Below are 21,268 nucleotides of genomic sequence, written 5' to 3'. Positions count from 1 at the left end.
TGCAGTGTTTTCATATCTTAATAAAATCACAACTTTTGTGTAGTAAGTATGTTTACTGAGCCTTAATATATTCTGATACTGTCTAGACTATATTCAGTAATTGTTTGTTACATTGCAGCAGTTCGTGTGGAACGACTTCTCGGACGAATACGTGTCGACGAGCCGTAAGCATACATACTACCCTTCCGTGATCATCAACGACCACCTATACGAGCTGAAGATATCCGATCTGCCGGCGATAACTTACTTCCCCGTCAACTCGTACTACGAGTGGACGGATTTCAGATTCTACGGGCTTCGCAGTGCGACGGCCTACATTCTCGTGTTCGACCTATCTAACGTTGATACATTCCAGTACATCAGGACACTGCGTGAGCAGATCGCGGAGAGTCGCGACATCCGCAACGTCCCACTGCTGGTCGTCGGCAACAAACAAGACTTACTGGGGACTCCAAACGGCTCGGACCCCGCGGACAGCACGGCCGGGGCCGGTAACCACCCGCATACCGCAGGGGTGTTGGCGGTGACAGGGAGCAACAGCGTCGAGAAACGGCGGGACATCCAGAACCTGGTGAAGAAGCACTGGAAGTGTGGCTACGTCGAGTGCAGTGCGAGATACAACTGGAGAGTGGTCGCCGTCTTCAAGGAGTTGATGAAGACGGTGGACTCGATGGAGGGGGGCGGAGGCTTGTCCACCCAAGGCTACAAGGAGGTGTGCTCTCCCATGATAGACAACATCCACGATGCCCTCGATAGAAACAAGTGTGTGATTTTGTGAAAGTGCGAGACCCGGGAGGCTGAGGGAAAGACAAGATGGAGGAGACGCAGCCGGTCCCTTGGGAGCACCTCTCCCTCGTCCTTGCACAATTCCAAACAGCCCTGGGTTAAAGAAAATTCTACAGAAGTCAAACTCTAATTCTAGATCAAACAACAATAGAGACTCATCCGAACTAGTAATAGAAACTGTTGATTGTGTGACTAGACCTATTTTAGCGGGTTAATTGTTAAACTCCTGTAATGTTAGGTATTTGAAATTCTTACCCCATGTTGTTATTGCAGATAACTGTGACTTCATTCCAAAAAGTGTCAATGAGCCGTGAGAGTAACCGCTTATGCCAAATTGTTACTTGAAGCGATGTGTTTTTAAATTTATCATTACATTGATATTTTGTATGCGATCCCTTAAATTCTTTTATAAGATATATCTATTTAAACGATAAAACGCTACCCTCAATTTCCTACAAAGTGCTACTCTTTCAGTGGTAGGACGTTTTAAGTTATACGTTTTAAGAACTTTCTCCACTGACAATAAAAATAATCAGGAGTTTGATGCTGATGACAAAATATCCAATACATCTAACCCAATAAAAAATAAATACAAAACTACAACACTATACGAACAGAGTTCAGATATTTAAGTATTATGTAATAATATTTAAAACATTTTAATAAATATTATATTTATATTTAGAAATATTTTAAAACATTAATATTAATTAGAAAGGTTCCAATGCAATGTATAAACATTTATATTTCCTTCTAAAAATAACCCAAGTTTTCTTTCGTTAAATATTGAAGTACGTAATGCTTTATAGTTTGGTGTGAAGGTACATTTACTTAGTTTTTGTAATCCATAATATAAAAAGTAATTGAAGACCGAGATATAGCTCATGCTACTATTATTGAGATATTTAGCAGAAAAAGAAATTTCTATGAACACAACACTATATGAACAGAGTTCAGATATTTAAGTATAATATAATAATATTTAAAACATTTTAATATATATTATATTTATATTTAGAAATATTTTAAAACATTAATATTAATTAGAAAGGTTCCAATGCAATGTATAAACATTTATATTTCCTTCTAAAAATAACCCAAGTTTTCTTTCGTTAAATATTGAAGTACGTAATGCTTCATAGTTTGGTGTGAAGGTACATTTACTTAGTTTTTGTAAGCCATAATATAAAAAGTAATTGAAGGCCGAGAAATAACTCATGCTACTATTATTGAGATATTTATAGCAGAAAAAGAAATTTCTATGAACCCATGTAAACCTCAATTTCTAAATTATTTATTTCAACATACTTCATGAACAGACATGCATTGACAAAACTACCTTTTATATTATCATCACTACGATTTAAAATTATCAATATTTGAGAAGAAAGGCTTCAGAAAAACCGTGTATGTACGAAATAGTACGTAAAATCTTGAATTTTCAATTTCAGGTAATGAAGTAGCACAAACTGTCCAAAATGTGCGATTTTCAGCTCCCGCAGCGATAGAGAGAGAGCTATTTCAAATATTTAGCTGAGTTAGCAATGTTTCGACGCATTGTGTAATAAAATATATGATTAGAGCTTAAAATTTCTTGTCACCCTTATAGAAGACCACGGTCTCAAATTCCCTCAATATAAACTTCGTTAGATAGTATGTATCATAGAAATGGAACATTTCGATACAGATAATTTTGTTATCTAAATTGAAGCCGCTTTATACAAGTTACGAGAGAACATTTTTTTCCAAGTTGATATAATCAGATAAACTTCAGTTAGTAACAAGTATACACAAGAACTGATTGTATAAAAATACTTTTCTTGTAATTATATACAACTGCTGAAGTTGGGTGTATAAGGGTACGTTATTTAATATTGTAAGTAGCGGCAAAACCAGATGTACCAAGGGAAGACCCTTGTTATTGTAAGTAGCGGCAAAACCAGATGTACCAAGGAAAGACCCTTGTTATTGTAATTAGTGGCAAAACCAGATGTATGAGGGAACGTTCCTTGTTATTGTAAGTAGCGGCAAAACCAGATGTACCAAGGAAAGACCCTTGTTATTGTAAGTAATGGCAAAACCAGAAATATGAGGTAACGTTCCTTGTTATTGTAAGTAGTGGCAAAACCAGATGTACCAAGGAAAGACCCTTGTTATTGTAAGTAGTGGCAAAACCAGAAATATGAGGTAACGTTCCTTGTTATTGTAAGTAGTGGCAAAACCAGATGTACCAAGGAAAGACCCTTGTTATTGTAAGTAGTGGCAAAACCAGAAATATGAGGTAACGTTCCTTGTTATTGTAAGTAGTGGCAAAACCAGATGTACCAAGGAAAGACCCTTGTTATTGTAAGTAGTGGCAAAACCAGAAATATGAGGTAACGTTTCCTTGTTATTGTAAGTAGTGGCAAAACCAGATGCATGAGGGCACGTTCCTTGCTATTGTGAATAGCGTGTATAACATATGTGAAAGAGCACGTTTCTTATTAATCAAAGTAATAGCCAAAATTTAATGTACGATTGGACTATTTTGTTATAGTGACGGCCAAAATAAGATGTATGCAGAAAATTTTGATGTTACAATATAAAGATATTGTAACATCAAAAACACCATTATGTTTATCAAAATTGAGGTTTATTGTTTAAACGGAACAAGGAATTATTTAATGTATAAAAAATAAATGTTCAATTAATAAAATGATCTACTCTGAATATTATCATTATGTTATAATTATGTAATTAAGTTATAAAGTGTTCTTGTGAAAAAATACAAATATTTATAAAATTATACAAATATTTCATATATAGGGTTGATAAGGCTCATAAACTTTAGAAAAATGAATAAGCAATGCAAGAAATCAGCTTATTTTATGCAATAAATATAGTTTGAATCATTCATATGCAATATTGTTATTAGCGTTGCATTTTACTTGTTATACCTTGTACATAATTTTACTACCTAAATTTCTAAAAATTGATAATGTAATAAATCACCTTTGTGTTCCATCTTGTTTGGTTTAAATTACCAAGTTTTCAAAGGTTGTGATTTTACTGCTTCTTTCTATAAGTATTAAAGTATAAGTTACAGATAGTTTGATAGCTTAGTAAATATTTTTTATAATATTTATATTATTAGTTGTATGGATATTTAATTACCTATACCAATTATTCTCCATGTGGAAGTCTCTTCGTTCTAAGCCAAATACTAGGTATTTTTTATGCATTCGTTTATTGTTTAATTACATGTGTTGGAAAATTTTATTTATACTTCGGATTAATGTTTCTATGTTTTATGGCAAATTCCGGCTGACTGTTACATATTACTGTAGTAGAGAATTTCAGTTAATTAAACAACTTGCAAATATTACTATTTCGATACTAAAATATTTGAAAGGGAACTATTACAACTCAAACTAACCATACATAACTAATACAGTTATAGTTTTAGTTATTGTTTATTGTCGTCTAACCTTAACAGACATTCAGCATAAATTTGACTTATTTCTAGTTTTCCGCAATTGATTTAAATGTTGTTATAGAGAGGTAAATTAAGATTAAAGAGAGTGGAAGAGAAAATTTTATTATTAATTTGTTGTTTAATTTTTTTTTATAAATGAAAATGAAGTCTTCCTCTTATTACGTAAAGTTGTAATCTCACTACGGTTGTTATGCGTTTTGTGTTCCTTTAACTCAGCCAGTAATAACGTATGGCTGTTACGTTTATAAGAGTTTTAGTAAAGAATTTCTTCCTATTATGTGGGGGTAATTCATAGTACCACACGGTGACACATAACAGAACACATTATTTTCTAACAGGACTATATCACTTTAACTATAACATCATGCAAAGGTACGTACCGTGCATTTACTTATACATTGTTCACCACTAGGTATAAAATGAATTACTACAAAATAAAACATTTAATTTTATGTAAAATAATGTTTAGCTCATATATCACACGTGTAGCTATAAATATTTTAATGTAGTTTACTTCGTATGTTAAAAGGTCGTTAATACTGACTTGTAATTGAAATATCATCAGAAGTTAATGTTAGTACTATATACACTTTAGTGGTAAATTGACTTTACAAAGTATTGAAATGTAAAGTAAAAAGAACATTATCGCCGAACTTCTTGGAATTAATTATATCATGAGGTTTAAAGTGCAAGCACAGGTAGATTAGACAGATAGTCAGTACCGTGTTCATTCTTAATAATAAAAAAAATACCTAACAACTGTATTTCAATACATATACAACTATCATTATTGTCATGTTATACTGTAATATGTGATATTTATTTTTAAGTTATTGGTACAAACGTAGTTAGTAACATAACCATAAAGTTGCAACTAACAAACGCCATTCTGCTTCTATGGTCTACAGTTACAGTCTATGTATCTTTCGTGTTCTGTATTATACAGAAGCAAATATTATAAGTTGGTTCTTTGTTCATCAAAATCAATAATGTTATAATGTTATTGTACCAAATCATGTGTGAATTTTGTAACGCTATTTTAGGTGATGCTACTGCAAATTGTGTTGCATTAATTCTTAAGGTGAGTTAAATACTAAAACCAGAACAATAAACTTGTGGTCACTGTCATGTTAGTGATGTATACAATAAATAAAACTAATTAAATATATATTAGACGTTCGGAAGCCCGGCCTACAAAATTGTGTGCTTGGTTAGTTGTTTAGTCATTTTTCATTCTTGAAAACACCTTTATACCCCAATAACACTAGGGATAAACATCGCAATCTAGCACTAGATATTACAGTAATGTTAGTGTACAAATTCACTTCCTCACATACACGTAAAATATCGATGAGTTATTTTTATAAAAATGTAGCAAGACCATTGCACCCCACTGAAATGTCAACGTACGCAGAGATTATGCTGTCATAGTGAAATAAACTTACATTAAACTAATGACGTTAAATTGATTTTTTTTATTTTACAACTATTGGGTATTATGCTGGATGTACTCTAAACAATAAATTCCTGCAGTTAAAGTCCGTGCCCTGAGATAAAAAAATAAAGTGCCATTCTTGATTACTGCAGTTACGATTTTTAGTCCTATAGCGAAATTTATATAAAATATAAATAATTTTCACACCTTTGCTTAAAGGTTGTTATTTACAAAGTAAGTTTTGAAAGTATAACATGATGTAGGACATTTACCATAGTTATATGTTATAAAAGGCACAACACAACGTTTTGAGTATTGGAATCTATACTCTTCGTCACGTGGAGTGTATTTTAATACGTATAAAAACATAGAACAGAAAGAAGAAGAAGAGAAGGTTAAGAAAAGGATTCACACATTCCCGAAAGCTGCTTGGCGTCCTGCCCAGGCGTTGTCACTGCACAGGGTGAAAGTCCCGAGCACAAGTCACAAGCACTTTTCTTGTCGGTATTTCACATCCGCCTGTGCTGGTGTGACCTGTGATTGTGCTCTTGATTTCTAGTCCTCGTCACTTGAGCTCGGGACTTGCATCCTGTAAAGCGATAACGCCTGGACTGAACTCCAAGCAGCTTTCGAGGATGTTTGAACCTTTTCTTTATCTTGTTTTTTCATTTCTGTTCTTTAATTTTGTTTGCATCAGTACCGCCTCCCTCCACCTGACGAAGAGGACAGATTCCATTCCTCGACACATTGTGCTATACCTTTTGTAATATATAATGATGGCAAATGTCTAAACTCCAATTAATTTTCTTTGTTTTATAACATGTGCATGGTTCAAAGAACTGCATATGTTGTTAAACAATACAAGCGATCTTGTAACTGCTATTGTGAAATCCAGTGAAACTGTACTGATGTTTAATTTTCAATCAATAAATTATCTTAAAATTTCTATTGATTTATTATTACTTCTATTAACGATAAACTGTTTCCAATCATGTATAATATTGATATATCGCAACAATAAAATGTTGTCAACTTTGACTTCCTAAATTGCCACAGTGTATATGAGGAGGTGTATAGTGTATTAAAGCCCTTACTTGTTTATATCTTTTTCCATGGTTTAATGATACTCCATACAATTTGTAGAAAAGTTAACACATTCCAACACTTATTTTCCAGAAATTATTTGAAAGAATGATACATCCATAAAGTTTTTCTTTGCTGTGGTATTTATACTATTATATGTATGAAAACTTTGTAAAACGCACATTTGTTTAGCAATACGCTGGTTGTTAAAGCATTTTGTCCTTAATGTCAAGGCGCAAAATGTGCCTGATTATAGTTGTGTATTGTTTTTTATATATTCTGTAATAATAACATTGTAAGAGCAATAATAATTGTTTACTAGTTGTATTACTGTACATTTTATCTATTATAAATACATTTTATAATACTGTTTTAGTACGTCTATAAATTCCTTCAATCACTTTCAATGCATGATGGTAAAATTATTATAGGGTGTAAATATTTTGAAACTTTCTATATGTGGTTGGTTATAATCGTAATAGAACTAACTCATTACGTTTGATATAAACAATTATAAATCATCGCAATTGAATTAGAACAATACATTTAGAATACAATGTTCTCCTTCTATCTCCTCAACTCCATCTCAAATTTGTAAATAGCTATCAGAGAGTTATATTATCCCGCTTTAAACTTATAATAAAAGTTTTGAAGGGATTAAAAAAAATTGAATTAATGATGATCTTCACATGCCTAAACAAATTTTAAGTTACAAAAAGTTCTTCCTTGTTAATTTAGTTTATAATACCTATCCTAACATTATTCTACAGTTGCTATTTATACGAGCTAGTATTCCACATCTTATGTACATATCCCTATAAACACACTAAATATACACATATATAGTGTGTTTATAGGGATATATAAATATATATGTGTGTGTGTGTGTGTGTGTGTGTGTGTGTGTGTGTGTGTGTGTGTGTGTGTGTGTGTGTGTGTGTGTGTGTGTGTGTGTGTGTGTGTGTGTGTGTGTGTGTGTTGTGTGTGTGTGTGTGTGTGTGTGTGTGTGTGTGTGTGTGTGTGTGTGTGTGTGTGTGTGTGTGTGTGTGTGTGTGTGTGTGTGTGTGTGTGTGTGTGTGTGTGTGTGTGTGTGTACATATATAATTGATGATAATCTAGAATGTGGTTTGGAACTGGGTACAATTAAAAACGATAATATTCTTTTTAACTAATACAAAACTAAATACTTATTCAATGTTGTAAGGAAACGTTTGGTACAATTCATAAATATTTTTTCTGAATATGGTGTATGGTAAAGGGGAAGTTTATTTTGTGATGCTACTTTATTTGCTATTTTTTTTGCTTAGATTTCTTTAGCTCGGCAATATAACTATTTCATAACAGTCTCCTAAGCTCCTAAGAAGTGATCGGGTTTCCATTTATCATGCAACAAAGTTCTTGTCCAACTAAGGGGCCAAAAATCAGGTGGCGTTTAGGTAAATTGCCTAAGGGTTTCAATGCCGTAGGCAGGATTCTAGTGCCTCATCTATATGGGTGGACTCGCAATAACTAACAAACGGATTACCGAAAAAATTGTTATTTTATACAGAACATTGGCCACGTTACAGAGGATAAACAATAGTTGCCGAGAATCCAAAATATCTCTTAAAAATCACACTTGGGTATTTTTAAATGGAACCTTACATATAAAGAAACATTAATCTTTATCCTATTATGTGTTGTCTAAAGCAGTTACCATGCAAAAGAAACAAATAAGAGAAAAAGAAACCTTGTGTAAACATATTATTTTACAAATTTCTTTATGCAGTGATTAGGGTTACCTTCTCATCAACAATCTGAGTTTATTGCGAACCATCCATATTGTACCTAACGTCTGTGAACTATAAAAGAAATTATAAGAAGGAATACATTGTTAATTTATAAAATCTGTTGGAAAATTAAAGAAAGAGGATTTCAGATATCAAAATAGTTAGTTTGTTTTCATCATGGATGATTTTACAAAAAAAGGCATATTTTGAATACAATGCATAGACAATTTTAAATTAACCCCTGTATAATAAATCTCTTTTAAGAAACAGGAACAATTACTTGAGCTAAGTTACGTAAATACTGCTGTTATCGCCTGTTCTTCTCCTATGTTTGAATGGTTAAATCGGTTATTACGAATCAGCGGTACAACTATTCTTACAGCTTCTTTTGTTGTTTCGTTCTAAACACAATTCATTGTCTTGTAGCTAATCAGAAACCTCAACTGTTATTGGAAATATAAACCGAAGATATTGTCCATATTTATAAAAAGTAAAAAAATACTATGCAATTTGACGAATCGATTTAATTTGATTAGTAGACATTCAAATAATGTATTAGGTTATTTATACCAACGCCTGCTTCACAATGTTCAAATTACATTTCTTTTTAACTGCAATTAAATAAATTTAATTAAATTAATTATCAATTTAACTCATAAGGATCATTACTAATAAATTTCAATAATGATTGGTTTAATAAAATCGTAAGGTACAGTTTCATACCATATGCCTTGAGAGTCAATTTATTCCAATTATCTTTCATGAAAGTCTGAATGTGGTTCGTTTAATACAGTACTTCTCAGTGATGACCCCCATTAGCGCAAGGATCAACGTAATTGGATAAGAACCAGAATTCTAGATTAATAAAGGAAGAAAAATTACATTAATAAATTACTCGCATTATTGATGGTTTTCATTGATCTTACAATCTAACTTAGAGATAATTTATTATAGTATAGAATTCATTAGCTGCTTTACATGACAATGCAACTTGAAAATATAGAAGCTATAAATAACTTACCGTTGGCAGAAATGAACCGCTCTTACCAATCATCTCTATTCAGACCAATTCTTATAATATTAAACTAATTAATAAAATTGTTATCAGCCACCTACTGAACATCGTGTGAACTGACGAGTGCTCTATTAAACATTTTTAATCCATTGAAAACATTGTTTTTGGTCGAGAATTGCATGGCGACCTGAATTTTTTTGTGGTTTGAAGACAATGTTCTTAAAAAATGATCTCAATACAGAAGTAGAGTATTTCCTTTAGCAAATTCCTTTATTTTCATTTAAATATTACTCTTTTCACTACGATAGTTTAGCTACTAATATAGATTTTAACAAAATGTATAACATTTTGTACGTTTTTATTCTTTATTAAATAGCTTTTTTACTACGATTAATATTGTATTACTCATATTGACTGCACATGATTACCGATTATAATAATTTATTATTTTTGTTGCTGTTGTTATCTTCATATTCCATGCATTTGAACACAGGCTTAGCCTGATGGGCACTCGTGTTAAATTTGACACATAATGCATATTATACCGAAAACAGTAGCGGTTTATGTACACTAATAAATGAATCTTAACCTTCTAGGGGGTGATAATACTGATTTATTTTTACACTCTGGCGTAAGATATTGACATCTTGTGTGAGAACAAATATCTCTCTCTCTCTCTCTCTCTCTCTCTCTCTCTCTCTCTCTCTCTCTCCCTCCCTCTCCCTCTCCCTGTCCCTCTCTCTCTCTCCCTCTCCCCCCCCTCTCTCCCCCCCCCTCACTCTCTCTCTCCCTCTCTCTCTCTTCAGTTTATGAATATGAGAGCGCTTTCTATTGCTTGAAAAAAATACATTCAGGTTGTTTTCCAAGGATAACAAATTGCTTGATAGATATTGTCAAAACAACCAGGCTGTTAAACGCAACATTGTGGTTGACTTGCTTTCCTGATCGCCATAACTCCCTGCAAAAAACTGGATTTATCCAACCCCCGATTATTGAAACACCACGGGAGTTGTAGCCATCCGCCAACGAGCCCAAGGCTGCCATTATCTAATAACAGAGTAGAAATATTAGTATATAAATAGTAAAAATATACGAATCAGTTTATTCAACTCCTCATAGTTACATACATTTACCAAGAAATTAATTTAACAATTAAACCTACATAAATATATACATATATATATGTGTGTGTGTTTATATATATATATATATATATATATATATATATATATATTGGTAATATATAAACTTACATACAGGGTGTTCTGAAAAAAGGTGCCCATAAGTCAGGGCGTGATTCCTCACATCAAAATAAGAAAAAAGGTCTAATTAACATAGGTCCGAAAATGCTTAGTTACCAAGTTATACAGGGTGAAAGATTTCGTCTGAATTTCAGTTCCCCTGCTGCAACGAAGCCCTACGGGTATTTGTTGGCTGTTAATTAAGATGTACAATTTAGCGTTCTTTATGTAAAATGAACTGAAAAATTGAATAAACTAAACCGTTTCCAGCCCTGTAGCTACAGTAATTTTTAAGATATGTGACGAAATACGCGAAACTTGGTCCCGAAAAAAACAAGTTACATTTAGGTTTGAAGCAGATTTACTATGTTAAAATGTACAATAAACACAAAATTACATTATCTTTACTGATGAAGCAAATTTTCAAGAATGGCTATTCTTAACACCCACAATACTCACATGTGGGCAATTGAAAATCCACGTGCTATTTCAGAGAACCGTCACCATAATAACCAGATAAGTGTAATTTAAAAAATGTGGATTTCTGCACCTTTGGATAAGCCATTGGCATAGCTGAACACGAGGAAAGTAATCTCGAGGCAAAAGAGCCTGGATCCTATTGATAGTGATAAGAATGCAACTGCTGCTCGTGTAAAATCTTCCAGACAATTGAATTACTAACACCGAAATCCAAGGCTAGTTCTCTAGTACTTCTTCCAGGATGATTCTCTATTTCGTCCAACACGCCCTCACCTCCAATTCAGCTGTACACGTTGTACGTGGCCGTCCTGATCTACCAACTTTTCCAGATTTTAAGGTTCCTGTCTCGCTTAGCCTTCTATGAATGGAAGAAAAACATTTTATGAGTCGGTAACTGTCTATGAGGAAAATGTTCCTGATAGAGTCGTCTAGCCTGACGACTGTTGCAATGTGCAAGACCGTACATTAAATGCATTGTCTGCCATTTCACCATTAGTGTACATAATATTATATTATTACCTGCCATGATGAATAAGATATTATTAGCTATCAAAAATTAACTTCAACGGCACTCGCACTAACTTGTATTAAAGTACAGATCAACACACGCACTTAATGAAACAATGGAAAAATAGCTGCTTGTAATGTTTATTTAAATTATTATAAACAATGTTACATTGTTAAAATAACATATGTTTTAAATAGAAATTATTTTGTTTCTCAAATCAAATATTTTAATAAAACAGCTGTTTTAATTTCAATATTACATTTGTAGAGAGCTTAACAGATTTTGTCTATTTTTCATGCGTTTTGTATGTAATTAAGGATTATTTTTTAAAGTTTGCGTTTGTCTATTATAGACTTATTTTACATCTTTCTCTTCGAAATTAAATTTTCTACAAGTACCGTGAAAAAATATTTTGTGTTTATTGTACATTTTAACATAGTAAATCTGCTTCAAAAACCTAAATGTAAACTTGTTTTTTCGGGACCAAGTTTCGCGTATTTCGTCACATATCTTAAAAAATTACTGTAGCTACAGGTCTGGAAACGGTTTTATTCAATTTTTCAGTTCATTTTACATAAAGTACGCTAAATTGTACATCTTAATTAACAGCCAACAAATACCCGTAGGGCTTCGTTGCAGCAGGGGAACTGAAATTCAGACGAAATCTTTCACCCTGTATAAACTTGGTAACTAAGCATTTTCGGACCTATGTTAATTAGACCTTTTTTTCTTATTTTGATGTGAGGAATCACGCCCTGACTTATGGGCACCTTTTTTCAGAACACCCTGTATATAAGTAGATATATATGTCAGTTTCTAGCGCACTTTTTGGAAGCAAACAGAAATTCAATGTAAATTTGTGTTCCATGTACCATAAATAAATCTGAGAAATCAAACAGTAAACATCAATAAAAAAATAACGAATCTATAGCTGTTTTACTGTTCATTTTTTGTTTCTAATTAATTCTTAAGCGGTTTTAATGAAAAATCTTCTAAATCTTTTGAAAAATCTTTTTCCAACAATTCAATTGTACTACATTCTTTATAGCCTTCTTTCAGGTAACAATCAAGTGTAATTTATAATTTTACTCAATTCTTTAATTTTCATCTGAAAGGCTTACAAAATCTCCTACGTAAATGTACTTTCAAATCTTCCAGTCTTGCTATAATTTTAAGACTGAATTTCTACAAATTCATGATGTTATACTTCTTTTCAAGTCTTCTAAATCAAATAATTTCTTGTATTCTTTTAATTTTTAATCGCCAACCTCACTCAACTCTTTGTAACAGTGCCATTTAATACGAAAAAAAATTAATAATTCTACAAAAACATTGGGTAAGTGATAAGGTAAAAATCGACATTATACTTCCAAACTACGCCAAAAAACCCATGTTCTGGAGCCAATCGTCCCTAATGTTCTAGATAACAATGACACTTTTTAAAACACATATTCTGTCAAACCTATTTGACAAGTGCATCAAAAATTCAAAGCCACTTTACCACAGAACATTCTAGAACAAGCACACCAATTGGTTTCAAAGAGCAGAATTCCACATGGACTTCAACATCAGATAACTCAGCCAAAAACCTCTAAATTTGAAATCAACATATGGAAAAAATTATTTATTTTATGTCGTATTTATTATTATTTATTCACTGTTTATTTACTTTCGTTTGTATTATGTTCTTTTATATTTTTATACAATTTATGCACCTGAAGACGGTTTTTTTTACCGTCATATAGTGCAAATTTAACGGTTTTATTTCCTAAAAAAAACATTTGTATTACATATATCAATACATGGTTAATTGAAATAAAAGAGTAAACGTTACACGCTTAAATAAATATAAGAACTATATTCGTACTATTTTGGTTTTGCGTTTTATAACACCAATTAAACATATTTTACGTAAATTCAAAATTAATTATACTGGTTGGTACAAATTGGTTTTATTCTTTTTCTGTGGAAAAAAAATAATCTTGTGCGTAAAAACAACTTTAAATTCCATGGGCACACAAACATTAGTCATTTAAAACCAATGTATTGTATACTGTTATATAGGTAAATTATTTTTCCTGATTACTTGTTTGTATTTTGTGTTTTCATTGATAGAGAAATTTTACTTCACGCGCAAGAGTTGCCTTTTTGTTATTCTATAGGACAGGAAGCTACAGTAAGTCACCATCTCCTCCACTTACATCTGTCTTCTTCGTGGCTGCTGATAAATGAGTGTGGGGTTGGAATAATGTCCTTCCATCACATGGAACATTCAGCATAAGAAGAGATAGTGATCACTGTATCAGCCATGCCACCAAGAGAAGAGATAGTGAGCACTGTATCAGACATTCCATAAAAAGAAGGGATAGTGACCACTGTATCAACATGCCACAAAGAGAAGGGATAGTAACCACTGTATCAGACATTCCATAAAAAGAAGGGATAGTGACCACTGTATCAACATGCCACAAAGAGAAGGGATAGTAACTACTGTATCAGACATTCCATAAAAAGAAGGGATAGTGACCACTGTATCAACATGCCACAAAGAGAAGGGATAGTAACCACTGTATCAGACATTCCATAAAAAGAAGGGATAGTGACCACTGTATCAACATGCCACAAAGAGAAGGGATAGTAACCACTGTATCAGACATTCCATAAAAAGAAGGGATAGTGACCACTGTATCAACATGCCACAAAGAGAAGGGATAGTAACTACTGTATCAGACATTCCATAAAAAGAAGGGATAGTGACCACTGTATCAACATGCCACAAAGATAAGGGATAGTGACCACTGTATCAGACATGCTACCAAGAGGAGGTATAGTGACCACTGTATCAGACATGCTACCAAGAGGAGGGATAGTGACCACGTATCAACATGCCACAAAGAGAAGAGATAGTGACCACTGTATCAGACATGCTAGCAAGAGAAGGAATAGTGACCACTGTATCAACCATGCCGCCTTGGGAAAAAGTTTCAGTTTCACTTTCTACTTGTAGCTTTATCAGAGGAACAATATAAAAGAGCAAATATGATTATTTCCCTACTAGTTATATTACTTTAATCAATCTATGAATCAATAAAAAACTTACATTAGTGTGTAGACCCTATAGTCTAAATAGCGTAAAAGGTAGATTTTGTAAATTGCTATTTTTGGAATAAACAGAAGATATTTTCTCTTTTCACTGTTGCAGCATTAAGTTTTTCCTTTAAATTCAGTTACCAAAGATTTTATTACAGTATTAATCTATGCGTTTTAGATGTTCATCAAGAACTTTTTATTAATTAGAAAAAGTAAGTTTGTTTTTAATCTATACAGGTTGCGGCCTAATCACTGTTTTGACTTATATTATCAATCAATCAGAATATTTTGTCTTAATTTATGATAAATTTGTTATTATTGCAGGTGGTAGAAAAACCGTTTTTAAGGAGTGATTAGAGGCATAATCTTTTCCTTTGCAGTAAATGTAAGAACAGTTCGTTAAATACCTGAATATGAAGATAACATAACCATAAATTTTGTTCAATTTTAATAACAATATTTTTCATGCTAGTAATTCCCTCAAACACAAACAATAACGTGTGTGTAATTACAGAAACTGTATACGTATCAATTGTTGTGGTGACAGATTTGTTTTTCATTAAGGGAAGGAGGTGATCAGGCCCATTTATCTATGCACAAATAAAGGGAAAAGATGTATTTTTGTTTCGAGAATCATGTCCATGTTTACAAGATGGTCCAGTGTTTTTTTAAAAAACTATATAAAAAAGAGAAAATGTTGGTACTAGTTTTATTACGTACATATAATATAATGGTTTTGTAATCACTTAAAAGTAATATTATAAATCGCTTCTGATACAACGTATATTTTATTATTAGACTGCTATAATTTGTAATTGTACCTAAAAAGCATTTATATATAATTGATTACAATAATGTAGTTCAAAGTAATTCTATTACATATAAATAGTCACCAATTAGTTAGCAATTTACGATTAAAATCCATATATACATATTTTAAGAACTGGTAGCAAGTACTTAATTTTTGACGGTACGAGATCTCTAATTTTTACCTCACAACCTAAACTTATAACTTTATATAAAATATACGACAAGCTTGCATTCAGAGACAATAATAAAATATGCATAATTTGTAATTAATACTAAAGTAATTGTATGATTGTGAATATATGGGTAATTTTGTTTTTAATTTTGTTATGGGTAACCTTGGAGTAAAGTTTACACTTTTTTCTTAAACTTAGAGAATACATTGTATAAAAGTTTTCCAAAACAATTTTTACACCTATTTTCATTCAATTTAATTAGTATATTCACAATATAGGTCATTGCTAGTTTTAAATGAAGGGCAGTTTAGTTATTTACCAACGCAGTAGGTATAGGAGGCTTCAAATAAATTATTCTTTGATATTTGTTTGTAAATAGCGAACTTAAAATATCTCAGAGGATTTGTTTTCATTGTTCTGTGGCAGGTGGATTCAGTGTTAATAACCATTCTTCATAGTTGTGTTAAACTTTCCTCTGGACAAGAAAACAAAACTGCAGGAAACAACAGATGCTGATTAATCTATCATTGGCAACACTGAATACAAAAAGAAACACAATAATATACAGTTTTGTCTCTTTCCGTCAAGTGAGTACAAAACTTTTTTTAGTGAGTACAACGCCTTTAGTCAAACATGCAATGCCCAATTAATGATATGAATATTGCTCATTTTTTAGACAATCTCTAATTTTTATAAGTACATAATTTTCCGTAATCGGTGTTATGACTCGAATTTTTATTTGAGGTAGTCTCTTACAAACACAAAACAAACACCCAAATAATCACTAAACTCTCACACTTAAGTTAATACTATTTTGCAGTCAAATTGCTTACTCTCATCACATGAACAATTAAAAATTTGCCTAATCAGAAAGGCATGGATAGATAGGTCATTATTGGCCAAAAGGTAACAGGATTCCCAGGAAATTTTGGAAAGAAGAAATTGATATTCACGATGGATGGTGTTAGTTGCAGAGGATGTAACAAATATTAATGTGCGACAATAAGGAATGAACCTAATGGATGCATAAGAAGAGACGGATTTTTGTGAATTGAAAAGGCAACAAAAGTACGAGTAACTTACAACTAGAGCAGTTCTATCATGCTTTTCTACTAGGCTTATGTAACTTATAGCGTACGCAACATATAATAGCCATACTTGGAACCGTTATATTAAGATTGAATGCTTGAAAACATTACTGAAATGCTTAATTTACACATAATGTTGTATTATTGTAAATGCCTGGTTCAAAACTTTATAATCTAAAACAACCAAAAGGTGTTATTACATTCCTGATGGTATTTAAAAACTTCAACATATTATAATATTTTTGGACTTGTTTAAATAATATCGTATTTTAAAAATTAAAACTAAATATGACTGTTGAACACGAACTTTATTTTTCTTTCCAAACCAGTGTCATTCAGCCCCAACGATGAGGCAGATTATACTTATCAAATAAAATATATTTGTACAAAAACGAATATTAGACTCGCAGGACAATTGCAATAAAGTTTTATTATTACAGTATTTAGAATCCTGCTTCCCACTTATGATTTAGCAGTCAATTAAAAATACTTGTAATAAACCAGTAATAAATCATCATTCCCTATTACAGTACAGCTTTAATAAACTCATCTATAACGAACCAATATAAAGCGCCAATCTCTAATCGTGCTTTTTGACTCGTTGTTGTTACTTCCGTAACGATCGTCATGTACTACAATCCACTGGTTAGTTGTCAGTGGTTGGTTGTCACGTGCGGACGTATGACATGTGTTATTTTGTTATATTTATAATAATGGTGTTAATTTTATTATATGCATGTTTTATACTTAGTGTACTTAAAGTTTGACTCACAACACGATTGTGCGTCTGATATCTGCGTATCACATTGCATTTTTATGATTTGTTCATTTCAATATAGTTCGTAGTCTTACGTTAGGTTCCCGCTAAAGAAAGGCAGAATTGTACAGATCTGGTAAAGTAATATTCCTTTGTTTTTTTTTATTATTTATCGTAAATATCCAATAAAATCCTGTTACCTTCATTAATGGCGTCAATAAATTGAAAAAATTAAAATATATTTAATCAGTCACGTGGTATGAAACATAATTTTACTTTCCAGATAGTGAAGGGGTGATAGCCGTATGTACTGGTTGTAAATTATTTTACAAGTTGGCTTTGGTAGACGCCGTTGACGTTACAACTAAGGTGAATGTTACACGAGGCAAGCCCTTAGCGAAGGGGTGATAGCTGTATGTACTGGTTGTAAATTATTTTACAAGTTGGCTTTGGTAAACGGCGTTGACGTCACAACTAAGGTGAATGTTACACGAGGCAAGCCCTTAGCGAAGGGGTGATAGCTGTATGTACTGGTTGTAAATTATTTTACAAGTTGGCTTTGGTAGGCGCCGTTGACGTCACAACTAAGGTGAATGTTACACGAGGCAAGCCCTTAGCGAAGGGGTGATAGCTGTATGTACTGGTTGTAAATTATTTTACAAGTTGGCTTTGGTAGACGCCGTTGACGTCACAACTAAGGTGAATGTTACACGAGGCAAGCCCTTAGCGAAGGGGTGATAGCTGTATGTACTGGTTGTAAATTATTTTACAAGTTGGCTTTGGTAGACGCCGTTGACGTCACAACTAAGGTGAATTTTACACGAGGCAAGCCCATAGCGAAGGGGTGATAGCTGTATGTATTTGTTGAACGTTATTTTAAGTTAGCTTTAGTAGCTATAGAATTTCAACACTTAAAACCTCCTTTTGAATTTCCTGTAAATTATTTTAAACGAAGAGTTCTCTAATAAAAATATGCCTTAACTCCTGTAGAGGCGATAATCATAGTTTGATATTTTAATAAAAAACTTGAAAATAATAACTTTCATAAATGTGCTTCGATATTTTTTGAGATGAAAACCTGTATTATTTTGGAAAATAAACAAACAGGTTCTAGACCCTACACACCTATTCTTAGATCTGGTTTTAAAAATGTATTTATATAATCTGCACATATTATTATGAAAAGATTACATTCCTACAAAACGTATGTTAGAATAATCTTCTTAAAATGTCCTTTAAAATCATCAAGTCTATATAAAGGTGATGTTCTCCTTCCACTACAATGCCGTGTCACACTTGGTAATGCTTTTAACATCATGTTTCCATGTCTAATGGTGGGTTTTATTAGTGTCTAACTAAGCAAATGTAATCTGAAATAGAATCTGAAATAGAATTTTTCTTATTTTTTACCCCTTGTAAACTCTTCCAAAGTTAGCACTGCTGACGATCTCAAGATAAATTCCTTTACGTATTTCAAGAAAAACCTTGTAATGTACACACCTTTTAGAGTACACACAGCTCTTGTCTCCTGGACTGTGACTTCTGCTCTCCGCGGTAACTCGTTCCATAACTGTATTCCACAGCCGCTTGTTAGGGACCAACTACTAGTTGTCTTCTTGAAGAAGAACTGAAGAGGCGAGTGAAAAGACAAGGTGTTATACATTGTTTATAATTGATCAACTCTACAATTTTAGTATGGTTGATATGCTGCAATAGTTTTTACTTATTATATTGTTGTGGTTTGCTACCAAGTTAATACTGTTATTCTTATCTTTGATGTACAGTTAATGCTCGCTAGATTGTGATATGCGCTCTCTGTACATTAATAATATTTCTTGTAAGATAAGATTTCTTACCTTTTTATGTTTATCAATCACAGTCATTTAATATAATTGTATATATTCTCCTCTAGTTATTGGCAATCGTTATCTGTGGATTAGATTTTTTTCATCTTTTGACTACTATTTATGTGCACATACAGTTTTGTAATATTGATGTAATACTTTTATCCTAATAAAGCAATCAATAAACGCGTTAAGATATTACAAACCCTGATTCGCCAAAAAGGTTTTTTTTTCATACAGAATTCATTATGAAAATAAATATGTTACTGAATGTACGATCTGGCATCTTCATTAAAACTGCATAATGTATTATTGTTGTAAATAGAAATGGAGTATTATAAATTAAACTTACTCACATTCCATTGAAATGTTAATGTCACCGTCAAGTAATCTCAAACGCGTATTATGGTAAAATATGTACACGATTATACATTACTTACAAACAGATTTACATTTAGTGGATATCTTACTTTGCTTAGCCTACAACAGATGTCCCATTGTTTATAATAAGTTGTCTGGAAAACTTTTTTGGAAATAATCACAAAATTCTATTTTGAATTTATTCGAAGTTGATTTAGATATATTTATAATTTTGATGACCTTCATAATAATCTTTAAAAGATATTTTTGTTATTTTTATATCCTAATCTGAATGGAATAAGTTGAAACTCAATGCAACATTTCAGAGTAAAGGAGAAAGAAGAGGAAATGGAGATATCTAAATGAAAGATTATTACCAACAAGTTCATATTTTACTTCACAAGATAAAGAGGAAGATTGGGAAGGTCGGGTGTCATGCCTCTGTAATTTCAACCCACCGCCTCTCTATTTAAATTTAATGCCTTGATAAAAATGGTTGAGAGGTTGCTTTATATTTTACCTAAATACAAAAACGTTATTAATTCAATGCTTCCGAATATCCACTTATCAAAACGTTGTCTGACTAGGTCTTTCGTGTAGGTACCTACCATTAAAAACATTATTTGAATTATAATAAAACAAAAACAGATTTCTCATAATCTAAAAAAATGTCACGAGTATAAACTCATAGCTTGTATACAAAAATTAATATTTCAAACGCCATAATTTGGTATGAATAATTATAAAAATTGTTTTCACAGATAATAAATATACAGCAAAACTTTAATAAATCCATCTATCTTATGTTATTTAAATTTTGTTTAAGTCTTACTTTAAAATTGGATTTAACTCATTACACTGTGGATTGTGTTCCTTAAAAATGTGTCATAAAATTGATGTAGTCTTGGTTAGATGCTACTTGTTCTATTAACCGATACGAAAACCCACTCTACTTCTTTCGTTGTTTTTGTCAGTGACGAAGATTTACAAACAAGTATGTGCTCTTAGGTGTATGAATGTTGATAAACCTCTTCCTTGTGCTGGGAAGCTCAAATACCTCCTAGGTCATGTTTTTGAGGAGATAAGAAAGAAACTTAAAATGTAGTTATTTGGGTTTCTTTAAGAAGAACTTACTTAATGCTGTGTTTATGTTTGCGGTTTGGTAGTACACTTATAACTTGAAACTCGAGATGAAACGATCGTAATATTTGAGGCAGTGCAGCGGAAAGTTTTGCTATTTACAGTATAGAAGTTTCCTGAGTGTCCAATGATATAATCCTGCTACGAAATTTACTTAAGTTTACTTTAAAGTCGTGAAACTATAGCTTGTTTTCCATTTGGTGTTACATAACAC

The 21,268-nt window shown here is 32.1% G+C and overlaps 1 protein-coding gene across 1 annotated transcript in view; it reads left to right on the top strand.

The window, feature by feature from the left end:
• The window catches only part of LOC124368750 (ras-like protein family member 10B), a 32,718-nt gene extending 25,582 nt beyond the window's left edge, over nt 1–7,136 (top strand). The window contains exon 3 of the mRNA XM_046826094.1: nt 119–7,136. Coding sequence (XP_046682050.1) covers nt 119–778 — 660 coding nt within the window. The 3' untranslated portion in view covers nt 779–7,136. The remainder of the gene's footprint in view (nt 1–118) is intronic.
• The last annotated feature ends 14,132 nt before the right edge of the window (nt 7,137–21,268 follow it).

The sequence above is a fragment of the Homalodisca vitripennis genome, chromosome X, assembly GCF_021130785.1.
Source record: "Homalodisca vitripennis isolate AUS2020 chromosome X, UT_GWSS_2.1, whole genome shotgun sequence".
Classification (NCBI taxonomy): Eukaryota; Metazoa; Arthropoda; class Insecta; order Hemiptera; family Cicadellidae; genus Homalodisca; species Homalodisca vitripennis.
Note: the sequence above shows the minus strand (reverse complement) of the source record. Positions and strands in the feature narration are given on the sequence as shown.